This window comes from Oncorhynchus masou, chromosome 2, assembly GCF_036934945.1.
Source record: "Oncorhynchus masou masou isolate Uvic2021 chromosome 2, UVic_Omas_1.1, whole genome shotgun sequence".
In the NCBI taxonomy this organism is placed as follows: domain Eukaryota; kingdom Metazoa; phylum Chordata; class Actinopteri; order Salmoniformes; family Salmonidae; genus Oncorhynchus; species Oncorhynchus masou.
The window spans coordinates 38,710,201-38,732,663 of NC_088213.1; the positions used below are offsets into that span (position 1 = coordinate 38,710,201).

The window sequence follows — 22,463 nt, forward strand, 5'->3', positions numbered from 1 at the left end:
ATAGCTTGTTCTCCATCTTTAAAAATAAAAAGTGTGCCGACGCCCTCTTGTCTCTCTGCAGCAGACATACACAGTGTACAAAACTTTAGGAACACCTTCCTAATATTGAGTTGCACCCCCTTTTGCCCATAAGAAGAGCCTCAACTCGCCAGGACTACAAGGTGTCAAAATCATTCAGCAGTGACACTGGCCCATGTTGACTCCAATACGTCCCACAGTTGTTTCAAGTTGCCTTATCCCAAATTAATTACAGGAGCAATGGCACATCAACAGATTTTTCATTTAGTCTGCTCGGGGATGCGAACCAGAGACCTTTCGGCTGCTGGCGCACTGCGCTTACCCCTCTAGGCTCTACGATTAACACACATCAGGCCTTCCGCCCTGAGGGATACTTATTTGCAAATAGTCTCGCGTGAACTGGGAGACAGAGGAGGTAGTGGGAAGGAAAGTGAATGTGGAGCACACAGACAGACAAATGGAGATGGAGGAACCTTGACATCTTCCGTTCAAATCCGTCCCCCTCATGCACAGTGCTACACTGCCACAGGACCCAATTATCCTGTGCTGTCCATAAATTCTGCCCATGTCACAGAGATTAGGCACCCTTATCCATCAAGAGCAGGTGGCCTGTTCCGACTGGGTAGTGTCCTTGTGCACTAGATGACATGAATGCATTCTGCTGGATAGGGCTCAGTGCACTGTATGGCATACAGCCTCCTGCCACATTACATTACACACCGTATGGCTGTGAATCATCTCTAGTCGTTAGGTCTCTGCCTGCTTGTTGGACACGTAGGAAATATGCCTCTCATCAGACACGTACGACGCATGTGTCCATCAGACATGGTGTCTAGCTGGCTGCTGTGGAATGAGAGCAGCGCACTCTGTGGTAACTGATCACGTGTAACACATCAGGTCACCCCTGGGAGAGAATAGAGGAGAATAGAGGATATGTTGCTGTCCCTCTGTCTGTCCCTCCCTCCCGCCATTCTTCCCTCTCGATCTATCCCTGTCTGGGTGTAATCTCTGGGTCCAGCTGTGCCCTGTTTGAGGGATCTATGAAGGAATAAAACCACTCGGTGTAGGCTCGTTATGAGCACCGTCCGTCAGATTTATAGACTGGGCCTGAAGCACCCTGCATACCCACCTTACTCCTTCAGCCACCCACCCACCCACTCATTCATTCTCCTTCTCTCGCTCTCCCTCTCTCTCTCTCTCTCTCTCTCTCTCGCGCTCTCTCGCTCACCCACTCTCTCACCCACTCACTTACTCATTCATTCTCGCTCTCTCACCCACCCACCCACCCACCCACCCACCCACCCACCCACCCACCCACCCACCCACCCACCCACCCACCCACTCATTCATTCTCCTTCTCTCGCTCTCCCTCTCTCTCTCTCTCTCTCTCTCTCTCTCTCTCTCTCTCTCTCTCTCTCTCTCTCATCCAGTCATTCTCACACACTCTCTGTCAGCCAGGGTGGGGAGGGGTGGGGTGGCGAGAGGGAGGAGCAGGAAAAAGATGGATGGATGAAGGATGGTAGAGAAAGATAGAGGGCAACGGGGGAGTAAGTGAGAGTGTGGAGAGTAGAGGACCTGAAAAGAAGAGGCCAAGCACCAAGTATATCAACCCAGATAAGGAATAGGATGTATGTGTGTGTGTGTGTCTCTAGTATACAAATAGGCCAGGCTGGAGACGTTGAGACTGTGGGGCTGGATTGATGTCCTTCTCTGTGTGCTGTTGAGGCAGGGTATCGATCGAGACAGGGGGAGAGAAACACGCAGAGCGATTAAGACACTGTGGCGACACCGACAAAGAACAAAGTGTGATTGATACCAAAATCATATCCATCCTCAGCCCAGGCTTTCTGAGCAACTCACGGCCAGCTAGGAGATTGATGTCCTCTGTCGCGGTACAATTCAGATGGCCTGAGGAGAGAGAGGGGGAATGGGACTGTGTTTGTGCCTGTGTGTTGTCATCCATCTTGGTGTGTGTGTGTGTGTGTGTGTGTGTGTGTGTGTGTGTGCGCGTGCATTGGTCACATTGAAGACAAGTTGAACTGCAGCCTATTGATGAAGAAAGTGAAGTGCAGAGAGAGGGGTAAAGAGAGGTTTGATACAGAGGCTGAGCTGAGAGCCACAGTGCCGGTCACATCCTGTAGAACAGGCCAGAGGTTTATCAGTGTGCTGTCTAAGCTGTCTGACACACACTGCCCCTGTGCTCCCTCCATCTCTTCTCTTTCTCCTCCCAGAGGCCTCGTACAAGGCCAAGCCTCAGGGGGATCTCTCCCTATGTGAGATAGCGCTGTCTGTCTGTCTGTCTGTCTGTCTGTCTGTCTGTCTGTCTGTCTGTCTGTCTGTCTGTCTGGTATCAATAGGTTCACACACACACATATCAGCAGTAGTAACTCCACAGTGTCCTTTAATCTGGAATTGTCCCGGTACTGTAGGTTGTCTTTTGTTGAAGAAGTGGTTGTTGACTGTTTGTTGGTTGTTGTCGACTTTGATCCATGTTGTTTTCTAGGAGGTGAGTCCCTTCTTCGTAGTTCCAGTCTGTAACAATGAGTCGCCTCTCTTGCCAACTGTGGCCCAGCCAAGAAGCACACACCCTTTACCATCGCCAGCATCCCCACTGAGACCCTACCGTCTCACCATCTGTGCGTGTGTGAGTGTGTGCGTGCTTATGCACGTGTGTGTCTGCGTTGCAGGTAGTTATTCCCGAAGCCTCTGTAGATGCTCAGACGTCTCTCCGCCACATCACTCAGTCAAGACATATGCTGAAGATGACAAGGAGAACTGCTCGGCTATATATTAGAATACTATACACCGGGTTTCATCTTTTATGCTCGATGAATAAGATGAATCTCCCTATGTGTAGAGACAAGCCCCTGCCCTCAGTGACACACACACACACACACACACACACACACACACACACACACACACACACACACACACACACACACACACACACACACACACACACACACACACACACACACACACACACACACACACACACACACACACACACACACACACACACACACACACACACACACACACACACACACACACTGTTTGAACTCACCTTGCATTCACTTTACATACAAATCAGACATGTACAGTTTAACCTCGATCTCTCTCTCTCACACACAAGGACTTTCTCTCATTTCTCTGCCGGCACTACTCTCGTCCACATTATGAAGCCCTAGTAAACGATGTGACACATGTTCAGATGCCAGTACAGAAATTAGATTTAATATGGGAGCGCCGCAGGATTCTATTTCAGCTTCACACACTGATCCAGACATCTGTGCGTAAACTAATCGTAGGTTAAAAATTAATGTGGAAGCACAGGTAGGTAGGTAGGTAGGTAGGTAGGTAGGTAGGTAGGTAGGTAGGTAGGGAGGGAGGTGGGTGGGAGGGAGGGGGTGGGAGGGAGGGTGGGTGGGAGGGAGGGAGGGAGGGGGAGGGACCAGCTATATGAGGACAGGCTCATTGTCATAGCTGGAATGGAATCAATGGTAGGGTACCAAACGCATGGAAACAACGTGTTTGACTCCGTTCCATTGATCCAATTGCCTCTGTCTTTCTCTTTCTCAAACACAAGTAAACTCAACCAAACCTTTCCACCCTCCCTCCATTTAATGCAGCTGCAGCATATAGGGCCAATACACCCCCCCCCCTGAAACAGCTGCCCCTGCTCTACCCTGCAGGTGTCACCCCCCCAGGCCCCTCCCATCTCCAGGAATATAACCTGGAGATGAGAGGGGTCAGTACCACATGATTAATGAGCCCATCCACACTACTCATCTGCTCTGCTTTTATAAGGGACTGACTCTCTCAAACTGTTGGTGCCGGTTAACAGGTTACATTAGTTGGCAAGCTTCATTATCATCACAGCGTCTGTTGCGTGGGTTTGCAATGTGTGTGTTTCATTGAGGCGGATATGCTTAATATGCGTGTGTTTGTTGCAGTGTTTGCATCTGTGTGTGTGTGTGTGTGTGTACCTGTACCCACATTCATTGTTTTGTTGTCGTTCCATGCGTGCGTGTGTATGTAGATGAGCTCTCCTGGCGTGTGGTTATAACATCTGGGATTAATTAGTATGAAATGATTTGTCTTGTTCCTCAGATTCAGGGTTCCCGTCTCAGTACTTTTCCATTTGGACCTGCTGTGCTTTCCGTGGGGGAGTCTTCTATTTCATATCCCCGTCGCTCTCAGCGTCCCCTTCCTCTCTCTCCTCCTCCCTCTGATACTCCATGAATGCGTATTGTCAATCCGTAGCGTGCCCAACCTTGCATGGCAGGTGCGTCTGAATGTGAACATGCTGCTGCACAGCATGTGACGGAGAGGAAGAACATGCTACAGCGCACAGGGCGTGACCTTTTGTGTGTGTCTCCAGTGTGTCAGAGCAGAACCAGGGGACTTCAGTCAGTGTGACGCGGCTCTCCCCTGAAGTCCATTCAGCCTTAACAGGCCTGTTAGTTGCAGGTAGGCCATGTGGCCTGTGCTCAGTGTAAATGACTCCCATTACTGCTTGCCTGGATGGCTTATTTATGAGCCTGGTAACTAATGCAGCAGTTCCCAGGCAGCCCAGAGATGTAATTAAGAGTGAGAGAGAGAGCTGTAGTGGCACTGAGTCTGACAAGGGACACAGAACAGGTACAGGAGATTGTAGAGGGGGGTGTTTGTCTGTGTGTGTGTGTTATGTGTTCCTGTGTGTGTGAAGGGCAAATAGAACTGCTATACTATATGTGAGCAGGAGAAGCAGAGAGGAAGGGATTTTACTGATACCATGCAGAAACTGAGGTTATTTGAGGGAACATGCTTTTCAGGCTGGAGGACTGAGATAAATGTGTGTGTGTGTGAGAGAGAGAGAGAGAGAGAGAGAGTGAGCAAAAGGGTGGGAAAGGGGAAAATCTGCCCTGATGTGTGCTCTGACAAAATAGACCTACCTTCCTTCCCCTCGTCAAGGAGCTCTTCTTTTAACCTGACATTTATTCTCAGCTATGAGGAGAGAGGGGGAGGAGAGAGGGGGAGGAGAGAGGGGGAGGAGAGGAGGAGGAGGAGAGAAGTACATTACAGGGCGAGGGTCAGCAAAATGTCTTTATGAGAAAGGGAGGCGGGGAACAGGACAGGAGGGAAAGGAGAGGTGAAATGAAGGTGAGAGGAAAACGTGTTTATATGGAAGGGGGAAATCATAGTGGCATGGATGTGGGAGAGAGCAGAGCAGTGGTATTGTAGAGAAGTGAAACACGTTAAGGATGGTGAGGAGTAGCACCAGTATGGAAGAGAGAAGCAGGAGAGGAATGTGAGGATAGGCCAAGGAGCAGGCGGCTGGGGCAGGTGTTGCAGGGCAGGCGGCTGGGGCAGGTGTTGCAGGGCAGGCGGCTGGGGCAGGTGTTGCAGGGCAGGCGGCTGGGGCAGGTGTTGCAGGGCAGGCGGCTGGGGCAGGTGTTGCAGGGCAGGCGGCTGGGGCAGGTGTTGCAGGGCAGGCGGCTGGGGCAGGTGTTGCAGGGCAGGCGGCTGGGGCAGGTGTTGCAGGGCAGGCGGCTGGGGCAGGTGTTGCAGGGCAGGCGGCTGGGGCAGGTGTTGCAGGGCAGGCGGCTGGGGCAGGTGTTGCAGGGCAGGCGGCTGGGGCAGGTGTTGCAGGGCCGGCGGCTGGGGCAGGTGTTGCAGGGCAGGCGGCTGGGGCAGGTGTTGCAGGGCCGGGGAGTGGCCAGGGTAATGAGTTTGCTCCGTTGCCAGGTGCGTGGGGAGATGAACTCCAGCAATTGCAGGTGGTGACCCCAAGGCCATGCACCTGCTCCCTCAATTACTGCAGTTGGGCTCTGCTACCCTGCATAGGGGCAACCCGGGTCGGGGGCCAGGTCTACTTGGAGCTGTGTGTGTGTTTATTATCGCCTATAGGGAGTCTCTACATCCTAGGCAGAGGGAGAACTTCAGCTATATTATGACTAAGTGTTTGCCTTGAAAATATTACAGATATTTAATTATGGATAATGCAGCCTGCAAACTGAATTTTAAACTGTGCTAGGTATGGTCCAGGGCAGACTGGTTTCATCTGTCTAGCCTTTAAGACCGTATTCAACCAGCCCAGTTGGATCCGTCCTGTAGAATGGCAGGTATAGACAGTACCCAAGGACACGTTCAGTTGCTAAACATTGTCGACGGTTCCAAAATGTTGTGTCTTGCTGAACACACCCCGGGGGAACTGTGTGAGCAGGCTGTCTGGCGGAGGTGTAGCCTGGGGGGGATAGGTGCTCCCCCTGGCAGCTCTTTGGTTCTTCTAGGGGGCCAGTGTGAATCACACACCTAGCTCAGTAGAGATGGGCTTATGGAGCCGTTAGCTAACTGTGGAACCATTACCACCCCAGTGCCCCCAGTTTCCCATTGATGAATCACTCTGTCACCATCTTCTCTCTCCCTCCCCCTCTCCCATCTCCATAGATTTCCTGACCAATCGTGCTGGAGCATAGCAATAGGCTCCGTTCCCTCAGGCAGCCTCATAATCAACCCAATTCTACTATCTGGTGTGTGTGTGTGTGTGTGTGTGTGTGTGTGTGTGTGTGTGTGTGTGTGTGTGTGTGTGTGTGTGTGTGTGTGTGTGTGTGTGTGTGTGTGTGTGTGTGTGTGTGTGTGTGTGTGTGTGTGTGTGGATTGGGTGGGTGTGCAGTATATGGGTCTAAATGAATACTATATTACATATGATAAAACTATTAGGGTAAAATATAGTGTGTAAGCGAGATTTCTCGTGTGTGTGTGTGTGAGCGTGTGCAAGCATGTGTGCTTGTGTGTGTGTGTGTATGTGTAGGCCTATGCGCTGTCTATCTCTGACTTGGCTATGCATCTGTGTGTGTGGGTGTCAATACATGTATGAAAATATGCTAATGGCAGAGGAGGAGGGGAAACGGGAGTGTGGGTGGAAGAGATCACGTGTGAAGAATGTCTGTGTGCATATAGCTTTTGAATCTTTCTCCGTCCTGGCTGGTTCGCTACGTGTTGGGTCATTTTGTGCGTCGTGTCTTCATGTTAATGCTAGCATGTGTGGTCACTTTGATTAGAGTATGTAGTGTATTTTGTGTCGTGTGTGTCTTTGTTTCAGTGCAGTGAAGCGGATGTTATGACACATTTCAGGGTCTTGGAGCCAGTCACGGAGAAACATTTAAACTGCTTGCCTTGCGTGACGCCCCTCTTTATCTCGCTCCCTCCAACCTCTCTTTATTTATTTACTGATTGGCTATGGGGCTGGGTGTCTTACTGCTCATGTCTGTTTCTGTCAAGCTTGGTGTGAAAAATGTAACTGTAAGGGTGTTTCCTACATGTGTCATTATGTGGCTCTTCAGCTGTGTGTTACATTTGATGTGCTTTTTGGACAGGATTCCTCCAGTGTGTGTGCGTGCGTGCAGACATTCACACACGCTCTTAGCAGTGTCTGTGAATCAGTTTGAGTGCATAATCTCCGTCTCTCACCTCCAGTGAGTACCTTCATCATCATAGATCATTCATCAGTCTCTCCCTCATGTTTTATGTAGACTCAGCTCTTAGCCCGGAGACTCGCCCCTCCTCTCTTCATCGAAGCAGTCCCTTCGCAGAGGACACTCAAACCCACATTACAGCTGAGTGAAACCTTCGATCCAACAGTAGAGAATGCTGTCTGATTCCGCTGCATCTCACTGACTTCAAAGTTCCAAACTCTGAAGTGGTTCTTTGTCAGATAACGTGACGCAGTGATGTCACGCATTCTCTTTTTCTTCTCTTGGACATCACACGGTCATCTTTTCCTTCTTCCAGTTCTTTCTCTTTTTCTTCTCTTGGACATCACACGGTCATCTTTTCCTTCTTCCAGTTCTTTCTCTTTTTCTTCTCTTGGACATCACACAGTCATCTTTTCCTTCTTGCAGTTCTTTCTCTTTCTCTTCTCTTGGACATCACACGGTCATCTTTTCCTTCTTCCAGTTCTTTCTCTTTCTCTTCTCTTGGACATCACACGGTCATCTTTTCCTTCTTCCAGTTCTTTCTCTTTTTCTTCTCTTGGACATCACACGGTCATCTTTTCCTTCTTCCAGTTCTTTCTCTTTCTCTTCTCTTGGACATCACACGGTCATCTTTTCCTTCTTCCAGTTCTTTCTCTTTTTCTTCTCTTGGACATCACACGGTCATCTTTTCCTTCTTCCAGTTCTTTCTCTTTCTCTTCTCTTGGACATCACACGGTCATCTTTTCCTTCTTCCAGTTCTTTCTCTTTTTCATGACGCTTTTTCTTTTGGAAAATCCCCACTGCTCTTCGTCTTCACCTCTGTCTCGTTTATTCACGCTTGCAAACCCCTACCGTGCCACTCTCCTCCCTCTTTCCCCCCCATCTCTCCTTCAAACTCTCCTTCCAGACTCATGTTAAACATCTCCAATCCGAAGTTGAATCTAGAATCTGCTTCCTATTTTGCAACAAAGACTCCTTCACTCACGCCGACAAAACATACCCTCGTAAAACGGACTATCCTACCGATCCTCGACTTCGGACATGTCATTTACAAAATAGCCTCCAACACATCAGCAAACTGGATGCAGTCTATCACAGTGCCATCCGTTTTGTCACCAAAGCCCCTTATACCACCCACCACTGCGACCTCTATGCCCTCGTCGGCTGGCCCTCGCTACATATCTGTCGCCAAACTCACTGGCTCAATGTCATCTATAAGTCTTTGCTAGGTAAAGCTCCTTATCTCAGCTCACACCCACGCGCTCCAGCAGGTATATCTCACTGGTCATCCTCAAAGCCAACACCTACTTTAGCCGCCTTTCCTTCCAGTTCTCTGTTGCCAAGGACTGGAACAAATAGCAAAAATCACTGAAGTTGGAGACTTATATCTCCCTCACTATCTTTAAACATCAGCTATCTGAGCAACTAACCGATCGCTGCAGCTGTACACAGCCCATCTGTAAATAGCCCATCCAATCTACCTACCTCATCCCCATATTGTTTTTATTTACTTTTTTGCTCTTTTACACACCAGTATTTCTAGTTGCACATCATCATCTGCACATCTATAACTCCAGTGTTAATTTGATAAATTGTAATTACTTCGCTACTATGGCCTATTTATTGCCTTACCTCCTCACACCATTTGCAAACACTGTATATAGACTTTTTTTCTATTGTGTTATTGACTGTATGTTTGTTTATTCCATGTTTAACTCTGTGTTGTTGTTTGTTCTTTGCTTTATCTTGGCCAGGTCGCAATTGTAAATGAGAACTTGTTCTCAACTAGCCTACCTGTTTAAATAAAGGTGAAATCAAAATTATTATTTTTTTCAAATTCCCCTGTGTTTCCCTCCCTCTCTTCCTTTGTCTAAACTAGGCACTTGATGAGGGCATTCCGCCTGCCTGTCGTTGTGTGCCTCTATGTATATAGTATCAATCCAGACCGTACGACCCCCTTCCACTTAACCCCTGTCACATCTCACATCAATCAACCAAACAATTATCTGCTTAATGAGGTCATATATGACCGGGGATTTCCTGCTCAAAGTACACCATCTACTACTAATGTTACCACTGTATGACCCCTGCTACAAACAAGCCTAGTCCTTTTAGTTTGATAAAAGATACGATGGTTGTTTTATTATTATTTAGGCTACAGTACACCAAATGCAGTTTTGGGGATCAGGGTTTTGCGGTTACATTGTTCATTTCAAAGTTTTTGAAACCCTTGATATTGTATCGTAAATCATCTGCCCCTTTACAGCTCCTCCACTATCACCACACACACAGTCTCCGGGTCAGATAGTGCTGTTCTACATGCTGTACAATAGTACAATAGTAGACAAGAATGTACATACTGCCAAAACGTACTTTGGAAATGGAATGATTCATTAACACTATTAACATCGTAAACAAATGAGCAAGATTGTCAACGCAACGACAATCAGAAAAAAATAAAATAAGTAAATAAACATAATAGCAAGTCATCCTCGAGTCTTGGTCGTCATGCTCCCCGGGTTAAATGTATTTTCTACTGGGACTCCCAGAGGCAGTTGAAGTAGACCATGTGACCTAGAAACAAAGAGTCAAGCATCAAGGAATATTTCTTTCCAGGTGGTCTGGGGATTCAAGGTGTGTGTGTGTGTGTGTGTGTGTGTGTGTGTGTGTGTGTGTGTGTGTGTGTGTGTGTGTGTGTGTGTGTGTGTGTGTGTGTGTATCCCCTCAACCAGTCTTGGCAGTACTGGGAGTTGTGGGAGCCACATCATGCATGTGTTTTCACACAGTCTGGACACTTGATTATCATTTTGAATTATTCATGAACCATGTGCTCCCTCTAATCTCTCTGTCTCTCTCTGTCTCTCTCTGTCGCTCTCTCTCTGTCTCTGTCTCTCTCTCTCTCTCTCTCTCTCTGTGTCTCTCTCTGTCTCTGTCTCTCTCTCTCTCTCTCTCTCTCTCTGTGTGTCTCTCTCTCTCTCTGTCTCTCCCTCTCTCTTTCTCTGTGTGTCTCTCTCTCTCTCTATCTCTCTCTGTCTGTCTCTCTGTCTCTGTCTCTGTCTCTCTCTCTCTCTGTCTCTCCCTCTCTCTTTCTCTCACTCTCTCTGTCTCTCTCTTTCGCTCTCTTCTCCTGTACACAGCACAGCCTATCTCTCCTGTCACTCTAACCTGGCTGTGTGTCATTGAAAGTGTCTCTGTGTGTGAGCTAGTCACTGTGGGAGCCATATACAGCCTGACAGAACACATGAAAGCCACAGAAACACATCAATAATTCACCTTTAATCAAGGACTCAATGGGCCCGCTGAGACCAATGGGATGGCAATGGACGTATTTCCACTGTTGTACGTCCATGGTCTCCCTGACTATTCCAATTTTCCACTTCTCTGGTTCTATCTATATGATTTGTCTGTGACGGTGTGGTTAGAGAGTAGGGCTGACCCCATTTCATCGACTGGTCGATTGTTTAGTCGATAGACTGTTGGTCGACCAAGATTTCTTTAGTCGAGCAGTAGCAAAAAAAGACACGTCTGATTTTTCCACAACCTGTTTATTCCACACATCTGACTTCCTCTTTACCTCCTGACTGTTGATGTTCTGTGTTGCTGCAGCAGGGAGGAGAGAGAGACAACGTGTGCTGTCTTTTTTTTTGTAACACAGCACAGCAAGTCTGAGCCCGGCCCGGCACAATCAAATCAATTGCGGTCAGACTCCCTCTAGACATCCGTGTGTCTTAATTATTTCATCAAACAGTGCTCTTAAAACACCAGACAAGCTCAGTGCATATAGTTGATTTAAATAAAACACATTCTGTCGGATGTGTCTATATATTTTCTGATTGGGCCAACCGTATTAGAGAGGTTTTTGAATATGATAGCGAGGGCTTGTGTTTACGAATGTGTCGGTGGATTGTCATTTTGATTTAAAGGTGTCAATAAATTCTTAGGTGTAAGAAAACAATACGTTTGGGGAAGTTATTTTCTGACTTGGCCCCGCATCGATTTGGGTATTTCGTATAGTGATTTAGTAGTAGGCATATCACACCGCCAGTGGCAGACTGAGGCATTGCTTACACCGTTTATCACCTCAACTGCAAACCTCAACTTCCTCCCTTTTGTTGTTGTGCTTTTTGAAGTCGTATTTTTTCCCTTCCTGTTAAGTGGAGAGCTGGAGCACTGAATCAATACCGTCTGCTTCAATAGGACCGCTCATCTAGCCAGGGCTGCTTGAGTGCTTGGCTATGCAGCTAGGGAATACCAATGCCCTCCCTCCTCCTCATCTCTCTCTCTCTCTTGCTCCACTCTCCGCTCTCTGTCTCTTCCTCCCGTTCTTGTCTCCCTCCCTCACTCCTGTTTGATTTCTCTGGCCTTGTAAAACAGTAGTGCATGCTGTTCTGCCCTGATCATACAGGAGAATCCTCAGGAGAACTCAACTGATGTGAGTGATGACAGTGGGGGTTAAGTCAAGACTGCACTCTGGCTGTTCAATGCAAAGCAGAGAAAATGAGAAACATGCTCAACTCATCTGAGATCTGTGAGCAGGGTTTTTTTTGTGGTTGTCTTTTCAAGTTTCGAGTTTTTGACAACAACCATAAGAAATAATAAAAGATAAGAATACGAACATAAAGTAAATGGCTCAGTAGAATAGAATAAACGTTTTAGCGTAACGGTAAATATAATACAGGAAGGCACGATTTATAGTGCAATATTTACACGCATTTTGAGGAAGGGGGGATTGGGGGGCAAGTTTTTAAACTGTCCTGTATTTAGCAATCATAATAAGAGACTGGTAGCAGCAGTTGTGAGTGTGTTGACACACTTGAACTGGACTGACCCCTGGACTGACCTCCTGGACTGACCCCCTGAACTGACCACCTGGACTGCACTTGACTCTTCACACCTTAGCACAGATGCACTCACTTACACTCACTTACACACACACACACACACACACACACACACACACACACACACACACACACACACACACACACACACACACACACACACACACACACACACACACACACAAGAACACACACACACACACAAGAACACACACACACACCCAGACCACCTGGAAAGGAATGTTCCTTGATGCCTGACTCTTTGCTTCTAGGTCACATGGTCTGTGTGTGTGTGTGTGTGTGTGTGTGTGTGTGTGTGTGTGTGTGTGTGTGTGTGTGTGTGTGTGTGTGTGTGTGTGTGTGTGTGTGTGTGTGTGTGTGCGTGTGCGTGTGTGTGCGTGAGTGCATCTGTGCTAAGGTGTGAAGAGTCAATTGCAGGTGGTCAGTCCAGGGGGTCAGTCCAGTTCAAGTGTTTCAAGGTTTCCTTTATGTTTTCTTTGTGTTCTTTATTCTCGCTGTACGGGTAATGGTTTGTAAGCGTTCAGCTCGGCACAAGCTTTTCCTGGCACAGTATGTCTACTTTCAATGGGAGTCCGTACTTCTCTATCGCGTGAATGTGTTAAGGGTGCTCCTGCCAATTGATCAGTTCCTCAATGCTCTAACGAACAGTAGCAATGATGTCTAGCAGAACAAAGACCAGAGAAACTCACTCAACTCACAAGGAATATATCTTGGAGGATCTGCTACTCTGGAATGTACTCTCATTTGACCCAACGACATCCGACACCCATCCGTCATGCTTGAAACGGAAATTGACATATAAGCGCCGGTACTTAACGGACCCGAGGCCCGATTTAAATCCACTCTAACAGACTAGCAGACTGACCCTGACCCCTCTGCTACTCAGGAGTTGGCAGACATGCGCCACATCCACTCCAAGGTGAAGAAGCAGTACCAGGACAAGATGGCCGAGTTGGCCCACGCCAACCGGAAGGTGGAGCAGCATGAGACAGAGGTGAAGAAGCTGAGGCTGAGGGTGGAGGAGCTGAAGAAAGAACTGGGTCAGGCGGAGGACGAGGTAAGCACCAACACACACCACATTCACTTATACATGGATACATATACAGTTCCCTATGTAAATATTGGGACAATTAAGCATTTGGTTAATTTGAGGTTAAGGTTCAGACTGTCGGCTTTAATTTGAGGGTATTTTCATCCATATCCGTTGAACCGTTTAGAAATTATAGCACTTTCTCTACATCGTCCCCTCATTTTAGGGGAGAAAAAGTACTGGGATCAATACACTTATGTGTATTCAAGTAGTAAAAAGTGAAGTATTTGAAAGTTATAGACCCACACAACCTCCCCTGTTACTCTAATGGGGAGAGGTTAGCATTATTATTATTATTTTTTTTTATTTTGGGGGGGGGGTGATATTTATGCGTCTGTAACTTTCTCACTCGTCATTATTAATTAATACACATATAAGTGAATTTGTCCCAATACTTTTGCTTTTTGGGGGGAATAGGTACAAAAAAGTGCTGTCGTTTCTAAGCAGTTCACCCGATATGGATGGACATACCCTCAAGTTAAATCTGACAGTCCGCACCTTAACCTTATAGTCATTGTTTGATTTTAAATCCAAACTTTTGGAGTATAGAGCCAAAAGAAGAAAACATGCTTCACTGTCCCAACAATTACAGAGGGCAGTGTAGATACAGTACACATACTGTACATACTGTCAGTAAGTGCTTGTGTTGGGTATCTAGGATTTTGATCCAAAGTATTAATTTCAGAATACTAATTCTGGGATTTGTAGTCTGGTGTAACTTTGATTTGCAATGACCGATTTCTCTCTCTCTCTCTCTCTCTCTCTCTCTCTCTCTCTCTCTCTCTCTCTCTCTCTCTCTCTCTCTCTCTCTCTCTCTCTCTCTCTGTCTCTCTCTGTCTCTCTCTCTCTCTCTCTCTCTGTCTCACTCTCTCACTCTCTCCCTCACTCAGCTGGATGAGGCCCATAATCAGACCAGGAAGCTACAGAGGTCTCTGGATGAGCAGGTGGAGCAGTCAGAGAACCTCCAGGTCCAACTGGAACATCTGCAGTCCCGGTACGATTGATTCTGACACACACACACGCATACACACATCATATGCTCTCTCTCACACACACACACACACACATACACACACACACACACACACACACTCACATACACACCTCTCATATATGCTCTCACACACACACTCTACCTATGTTTATCTACATGCAGGAAAAGTACACTTTCACACGTCCAATGTCATACCCTTCTCAGCGGTCTTTGGTAGTGTAAGAGGTTTAATCAGACAGTGTATGGCTGCCATGCTTGTGTTCTAAACTCTGGTTCTCCCAGGTATCTTAGCTGGAGAATATTAGCCCACTGTGAGGCTTGTGTCTTAGTTTGTCAGGCAAGCAGCCCTGCTCACACTAGGCCAGTCTGTCTACTAGCCGTCCTGTCCCCCAGCTCTCTCTCTCTCTCTCTCTCTCTCTCTCTCTCTCGCTCTCTCTCTCTCTCTGCCTTATCATTCCACCCGCATCCCAGCTCATCCCCTCCGACAGCCAATCCAGGGCCGCCCAGTCACAGTTTACCGTAGTAACACAGAGCCTGTGTGCAGCACAGCGGTGCTGGCCCCCTGTAGCTTAGCAGAGGGGTGACAGGCGTGTTGGCATGGGCATGCCTTTAGGAACACACACACACACGGCCTCATGGAGCCCTGACCTGGAACAGTGAGGGAGTCAGGCCTCATCAGGTACCTAGTATAACACTGTACTGTACGTGGATGAACTCGCTCAAACCACATTAACCCTGATGCACGGGTCGTAGCTGGATAGGAGTGGGAATATTAATGGTTTTTAAAAAATGAAATATTAATAGATGAAGGATTTTGAGATTTAGTGGTTGTCCACTACCTCTCCGATTGGTATTTTACTATCCTATCACTCCTCTCTCTTTCTGTCATTTCTTTCTCTCCCATCTTTTCCGGCCACATGTAATGCTTTCTTTGATCTCTCTCCTCTGACTCTTTAAAGGGAGAATGTGACATTATGGCAATAAAAGCCCTTTTTTTCTACACACCCAGAGTCAGATGAACTAGCATACTAGCTGTTCCTATAGACCTTCAGCTAGTTAGCAATGGCTCCAGAGACGACCTGCACCTTCCTTCAAACTACACGCAGAGACATACAAATGGTATCCATGAGTTCATCTGACCCTGGGGAAGTAGAAAAAAGACAATGCCAAAATGTCTCACTATCCCTTTAACCAGGGGAATAGTTCCCACCACATCCCAGCCTGTCTGTCTGAGATATAAATAGTTTAGTGGTCTCCCAGCTCCAGCCCAGTCTATGATCATAAAGCTAATGTCTAAATCAATACCTCAGACCAGGCCAGGTGATCCGGGAAAACCTCTGTTGCATTCTGGGACAGCCAGTAGTGTGTGTGTGTGTGTGTGTGTGTGTGTGTGTGTGTGTGTGTGTGTGTGTGTGTGTGTGTGTGTGTGTGTGTGTGTGTGTGTGTGTGTGTGTGTGTGTGTGTGTGTGTGTGTGTGTGTGTGGGGGGGGTTGGTTAGTGGCCCAGCCTGCCAAATGCTTATTTTACTGTAGCTTGTTAAAAGTCCATCCTTCACATCGATTTATCAATCAATCCTCTGTGGATCATCTAATCCTGTGCACACACGCTCAATGTCACAAGCGCACACACACACACACATACTCTACATAGCCTATACACACATGACCTTTGGCCCCCGGGTTTGTTAACAGGCCTAGCGTCAGTGGTGAGATAGTTGCAGACGGCGCTGAAGCGTGTGGATATAATGGCCTGGGAGAAATGGAGAGGGAGATAAGAGATGAACACGAAAGACAGACAGACAGACAGACAGACAGACAGACAGACAGACAGACAGACAGACAGACAGACAGACAGACAAAGCTAGCACCATGAGAAAGGTCCCTAACAATGGGGGGCGTTATTGTAATGCCGTCGCCATGACACTGTCAGAACGTTGTTAAAACAGAAAGGTCCTGATCCGGAGGTGTGGTGATGTCATGTGAGGCATCTTTACACCAGGATCTGGCCTTTACGCTTTGTGATACTGTGCCGTTCCAATCTGTCACACTGGACATAAACAACTAGCCACTTCTATGGCTGAGGTGTAGGCCTATTCTACAAGGCAGAATCAATGAGTTAGCCAGCCAACTTGCCTTAATATTCTGAGATGACTTATAATTTCTTTGAAAAATAAGCTTGACATGGGCATGGTCTAATTGATTCAACATCCAAAACCACATATCTAAGTTTAACTTCCTTAATGAACCATAAATTCAATAGTTATTCATGGCTGTTTATCAAAGTTAGCTGGCTCACTCAGTGATCCTGCTTTGTAATTAGAAAGTGGATCAAATGAAGCATGTTCTTTTCTTTTGATTTCCCGTCACTGTAGCAGGCTTGTCTGTTTAGCGCAATCAGGGGGCCAATTCAGACTTCAAAATGGGACGCAGGTTGTGGAGAACCAACGATATTAGCAAAACACTCTGGATGAACAGTGAGAGGCTTAACACGCACAGCCCCAATGTAGAGCTGTGGATGTTGACAGCAGGTTGTGTGCGCTGCCATTTGAAGTTCTCCTCTCGGCTTGTATGTCTTCCGAGGAGCAGCGTTAGTGGGTTTAACGTGATCTGAGAGGTGGTTATATAACAGAAGAGATGGAGTAGGAGAGGAGGATTAGAAAAGAGAGGGAAAGCGAGGTGGGGAAAACAACGTTGGTTTCGTCTATAGATTTAAGAGGAAGGGCTTAGGATTGTGTTGGTATTTGAGATCTTTCTAACCTTGATTTCTCTCTCCTTTCAATCTAACGTATAGCCTTCATACTGTATATTCCCACGGAGTGTGCCACATTGCTATTTGATTTTGTACCAGCTGTGAACAGACAGAAATAACACATTAGCAGTTTAGCAAGGCTGTTGGCTTTATAGATTAGATTGATTTGCGTTCATGCATTTGTAGTGGAGGCTTTGTTGTGGAAGATATTGTGGAAGCAATTGGGCATGAGTTTGATAAATTAATTATAGTAGCAGCATGAAAATATAGACTACCCACTGGGCACAGGCGCAATTTAATTGTTTGGTTTTGATTTCATTTCTGTTGAGTTGTCAACTAACGTGAATTTGACGTGAAATCAACAAAACATGTCATTGGATTTAAGTTCAAAGTTGTGTGGAAAAAATGGGAAATTCCCCTACGTTGATGACTTTTTAACAAATCACATTTATGTTTTTGTAATGACATGGAAACAATGTTGATACAACCAGTTTTTGCCCAGTGGGTATAATTTCTATATCCCCCCACCCTCTCTTTCGCTCTCTTTCGGTCTCTTTCGGTCTCTTTGGTCTCTCTCTCTCTCTCTCTCTCTCTCTCTCTCTCTCTCTCTCTCTCTCTCTCTTATCCTTCAGATGTACTCTCTGACACCTTAAAATGGCCTTGCTAAGTGTTTGGGCAATGGAAAAGCTTTTAGTCGTTTAGTGGGTGACTGTGGTCAAAACACTATTATGTGTAATTTAGCGCCATTAAAAGGATCTCTGTTCCTGTCAGTGAGTCCCCCAGTAGACTAACATGGCCTGGGGAAAAGAGAGGGTCAATCTAGGCCTCTGGCTCCATCATACTAGCCTGATTCCACATCTGTTGGTATTGTCCTGTGAACTCCTGTATATAGTCAGTAACCACAGAGATTGACAGGACAGCACAAACAGACCTGGAACCAGGCTAGCATTACACCACAGAGGATGAGAACAGAGAGTTGTAAATGGGAGCACTAACACAGATACTGCTTCTTGGAAATACTTAACATAGTATATTCTGTACTTGCCAGGGTATAGTTTTCTCTATAGCGGACATATCGTAGAGGCTGATTCTCTCTACCTGGTTGAATAATCTAATTTGACGGAGAGTGATCCCTGGCTGTGTGGGAGGCAGTGTTCTTTCTTTTTCTAAACTGAGGCTCAGTTCACCCTTGAGCCATTCTAGCCGTGCGTCATCACAACACACACAGCAGCGCACACTACTGCAGATTCACTGCGAACAGGCACGCCAATCCATCCTGCAAATTTCTAGAAATAGTTCAACACTCTCACATCATAATAACATGAGTGGTTGTGTAGTTTTAATAAGGATGTTGTTTGTCAGGGCTGAGGTGAGGGAGTGTCCTTTGCTGGTTGAGCTGCAGCTCAGACCAGGGTCATCTATAATTGAGGAGGGAGTGGATTCATTATGTGAAGCTGTGTTGGGTCTTTGATGTGCAGAGTGAGGTGCTGAAGCCTGTGGGTGAGGGATCAGATATGGCCCCACAGAGCCACCATGTCACATTAGTGTCACTTTGTCTCCCAACTGGATGCTGCATGGGGCACAGCTCAACACTCACACAGATCAATCACTGAACACATACACTGAACACACACTGAACAATCACTGAACACACAGCTCAACACTCACACTGATCATTTACTGAACACTCACACTGAACACACACTGAACAATCACTGAACACACAGCTCAACACTCACACTGATCAATCTCTGAACACTCACATTGAACACACACTGAACAATCACTGAACACACACTGAACACACACACTGAACAATCACTGAACACTCCTACTGAACACACACTGAACAATCACTGAACAATCACTGAACACACAGCTCAACACACACTGAACACACTGATCAAACACTGAACACTCACACTGAACACACACTAAACGCTCACTAAGCACACACTAAACACACTGAACACACTAAACACACACTGAACACTCACACAATGAACACTCATAATGAACACACTGATCAAATACTGAACACTCACACTGAACACACACTAAACGCTCACTAAGCACACACTCACACACTGAACACTCACACACTGAACACTCACACAATGAACACTCATACTGAACACACTGATCAAATACTGAACACTCACACTGAACACACACTGAACAATCACTGAACACACAGCTCAACACTCACACCGGACAATCACTGAACACACAGCTCAACACTCACACTGAACACACACTGAACACACACTGAACACTCACACTGAACAATCACTGAACACACAGCTCAACACTCACACTGAACAATCACTGAACACACAGCTCAACACTCACACTGAACAATCACTGAACACACAGCTCAACACTCACACTGAACAATCACTGAACACACAGCTCAACACTCACACTGAACAATCACTGAACACACACTGAACACTCATACTAAACACTCACACTGATCAAACACTGAACTCACACTGAACACACACTAAACACTCACTAACCACACACTGAACACACACACACTGAACACTCATACTGAACACACTGAAGAAACACTGAACACTCATACTGCACACACTGAACAAACACACTGAACACTCACACTGAACACACTGAACAAACACTAAACACTCACACTGAACACACACTGAACAACCACTGAACACACAGCTCAACACTCACACTGAACAATCATTGAACTCACACGGAATAATCACTGAACACACACTGAACACACACTGAACACTCACTGAACAATCACTGATACACAGCTCAACACTCACACTGAACAATCACTGAACACACACTGAACACTCATACTGAACACACTGAAGAAACACTGAACACTCATACTGAACACACTGAACAAACACACTGAACACACACTGAACAATCACTGAACACACAGCTCAAAACTCACACTGAACACTAACTGAATGTTGACTAAACACACACTGAACACACATGGAACACACTAAACACACACTGAACACACTAAACACACACTGAACACACTAAACACACACACACACTGACCACTCACACTGAACACCCTGAACAAACACTGAAAACTCACACTGAACACACACTGAAAGCTCACTAAACATACACTGAACACTCATGCTGAACACACTGAACAAGCACTGAACACTCACTGAACACACTAAACACACTAAACACATTCCAAACACAAACTGACCACTCACACTGAACACACACTGAACACTCACTGAATGTTCACCAAACACACACTGAACACACACTGAACACACTGAACTATCACACTGAACTATCACACTGAACACACACAGAACGCTCACTAAACACACACTGATCACACACTGAACTCACACTGAACACACACTGAACACACACTCAATGCTCACTAAACACACACTGAACACTTACACTGAACATATTGAACACACACTGAACACTCACTGAACAATCACAGAATACACAGCTCAACACTCACACTGAACAATCACTGAAGACACAGCTCAGCACTCATACTGAACACACTGAACAAACACTGAACACTCACACACTGAACACTCATACTGAACACACTGAAGAAACACTGAACACTCATAATGAACACACTGAACAAACACTGAACACTCACACTGAACACACACTGAACAATCACTGAAGACACAGCTCAACACTCACACTGAACACTAACTGAATGTTCACTGAACACACACTGAACACTCACACTGAACACACTAAACAAACACTGAACACACTAAACACACACACACACTGAACACTCACACACTGAACACCCTGAACAAACACTGAACACTTACACTGAACACACACTGAAAGCTCACTAAACACACACTGAACACTCATGCTGAACACACTGAACAAGCACTGAACACTCACTGAACACACTAAACACACTAAACACATTCCAAACACAAACTGACCACTCACACTGAACACACACTGAATGTTCACCAAACACACACTGAACACACACTGAACACACTGAACTATCACACTGAACTATCACACTGAACACATTCAGAACGCTCACTAAACACACACTGATCACACACTGAACTCACACTGAACACACACTGAACACACACTCAATGCTCACTAAACACACACTGAACACTCACTGAACAATCACAGAATACACAGCTCAACACTCTCACTGAACAATCACTGAACACACAGCTCAACACTCATACTGAACACACTGAACAAACACTGAACACTCACACACTGAACACTCATACTGAACACACTGAAGAAACACTGAACACTCATAATGAACACACTGAACAAACACTGAGCACACAGCTCAACACACTGAACACTAACTGAATGTTCACTGGACACACACTGAACACACACACTGAAGACACTAAACAAACACTGAACACATTAAACACACACTGAACACTCACACACTGAACTCTCACACACTGAACACCCTGAACAAACACTGAACACTTACACTGAACACACACTGAAAGCTCACTAAACACACACTGAACACTCATGCTGAACACACTGAACACACTAAACACATTCCAAACACAAACTGATCACTCACAACGAACACACACTGAACACACACTGAATGTTCACCAAACACACACTGAACTATCACACTGAACTATCACACTGAACACACACTGAACACACACTGAACTATCACACTGAACACACACAGAACTCACACTGAACGCTCACTAAACACACACTGATCACACACTGAACTCACACTGAACACACACTGAACACACACTCAATGCTCACTAAACATACACTGAACACTTGCACTGAACATATTGAACACACACTGAACACTCACACTGAACACTCACTAAACACACTGCACACTCACTGAACACACTGCACTTTCATTAAACACACACTGAACACACACTGAACACTCACACTGAACACACACTGAACTCAAACTGAACACTCACTATACACACACTGAACACACTCACTCCTCTATTGCTGGTAATGTTGCACACTTGAATAATGTCACCGACTTTCAAGCGTGTAGAAGTTTAGAATGATTACTTTTCTTTTTATTTTATCACAAGACACAGGGCACATCAGACATGCCGCCTTTCTCATCACTAGGTCTCCTTCTGACTATGATCATTAGTCTCTGTATCACAAATATGTAAATTCTCATTCTCTTAAAAAGGATATAAACTTGTACTTAACACTTTTACTTTATAAAACAGTGAAGACGTGATACTATGGACACATTCACATTTCCACTCATA

At 46.0% G+C, this 22,463-nt stretch overlaps 1 protein-coding gene across 1 annotated transcript in view; it reads left to right on the forward strand.

The window, feature by feature from the left end:
* The window catches only part of LOC135504698 (coiled-coil domain-containing protein 102A-like), a 67,528-nt gene that overhangs the window by 40,265 nt on the left and 4,800 nt on the right, over positions 1–22,463 (forward strand). Inside the window, exons 7-8 of the mRNA XM_064923494.1 lie at positions 13,230–13,400; positions 14,324–14,427. Coding sequence (XP_064779566.1) covers positions 13,230–13,400; positions 14,324–14,427 — 275 coding nt within the window. The remainder of the gene's footprint in view (positions 1–13,229; positions 13,401–14,323; positions 14,428–22,463) is intronic.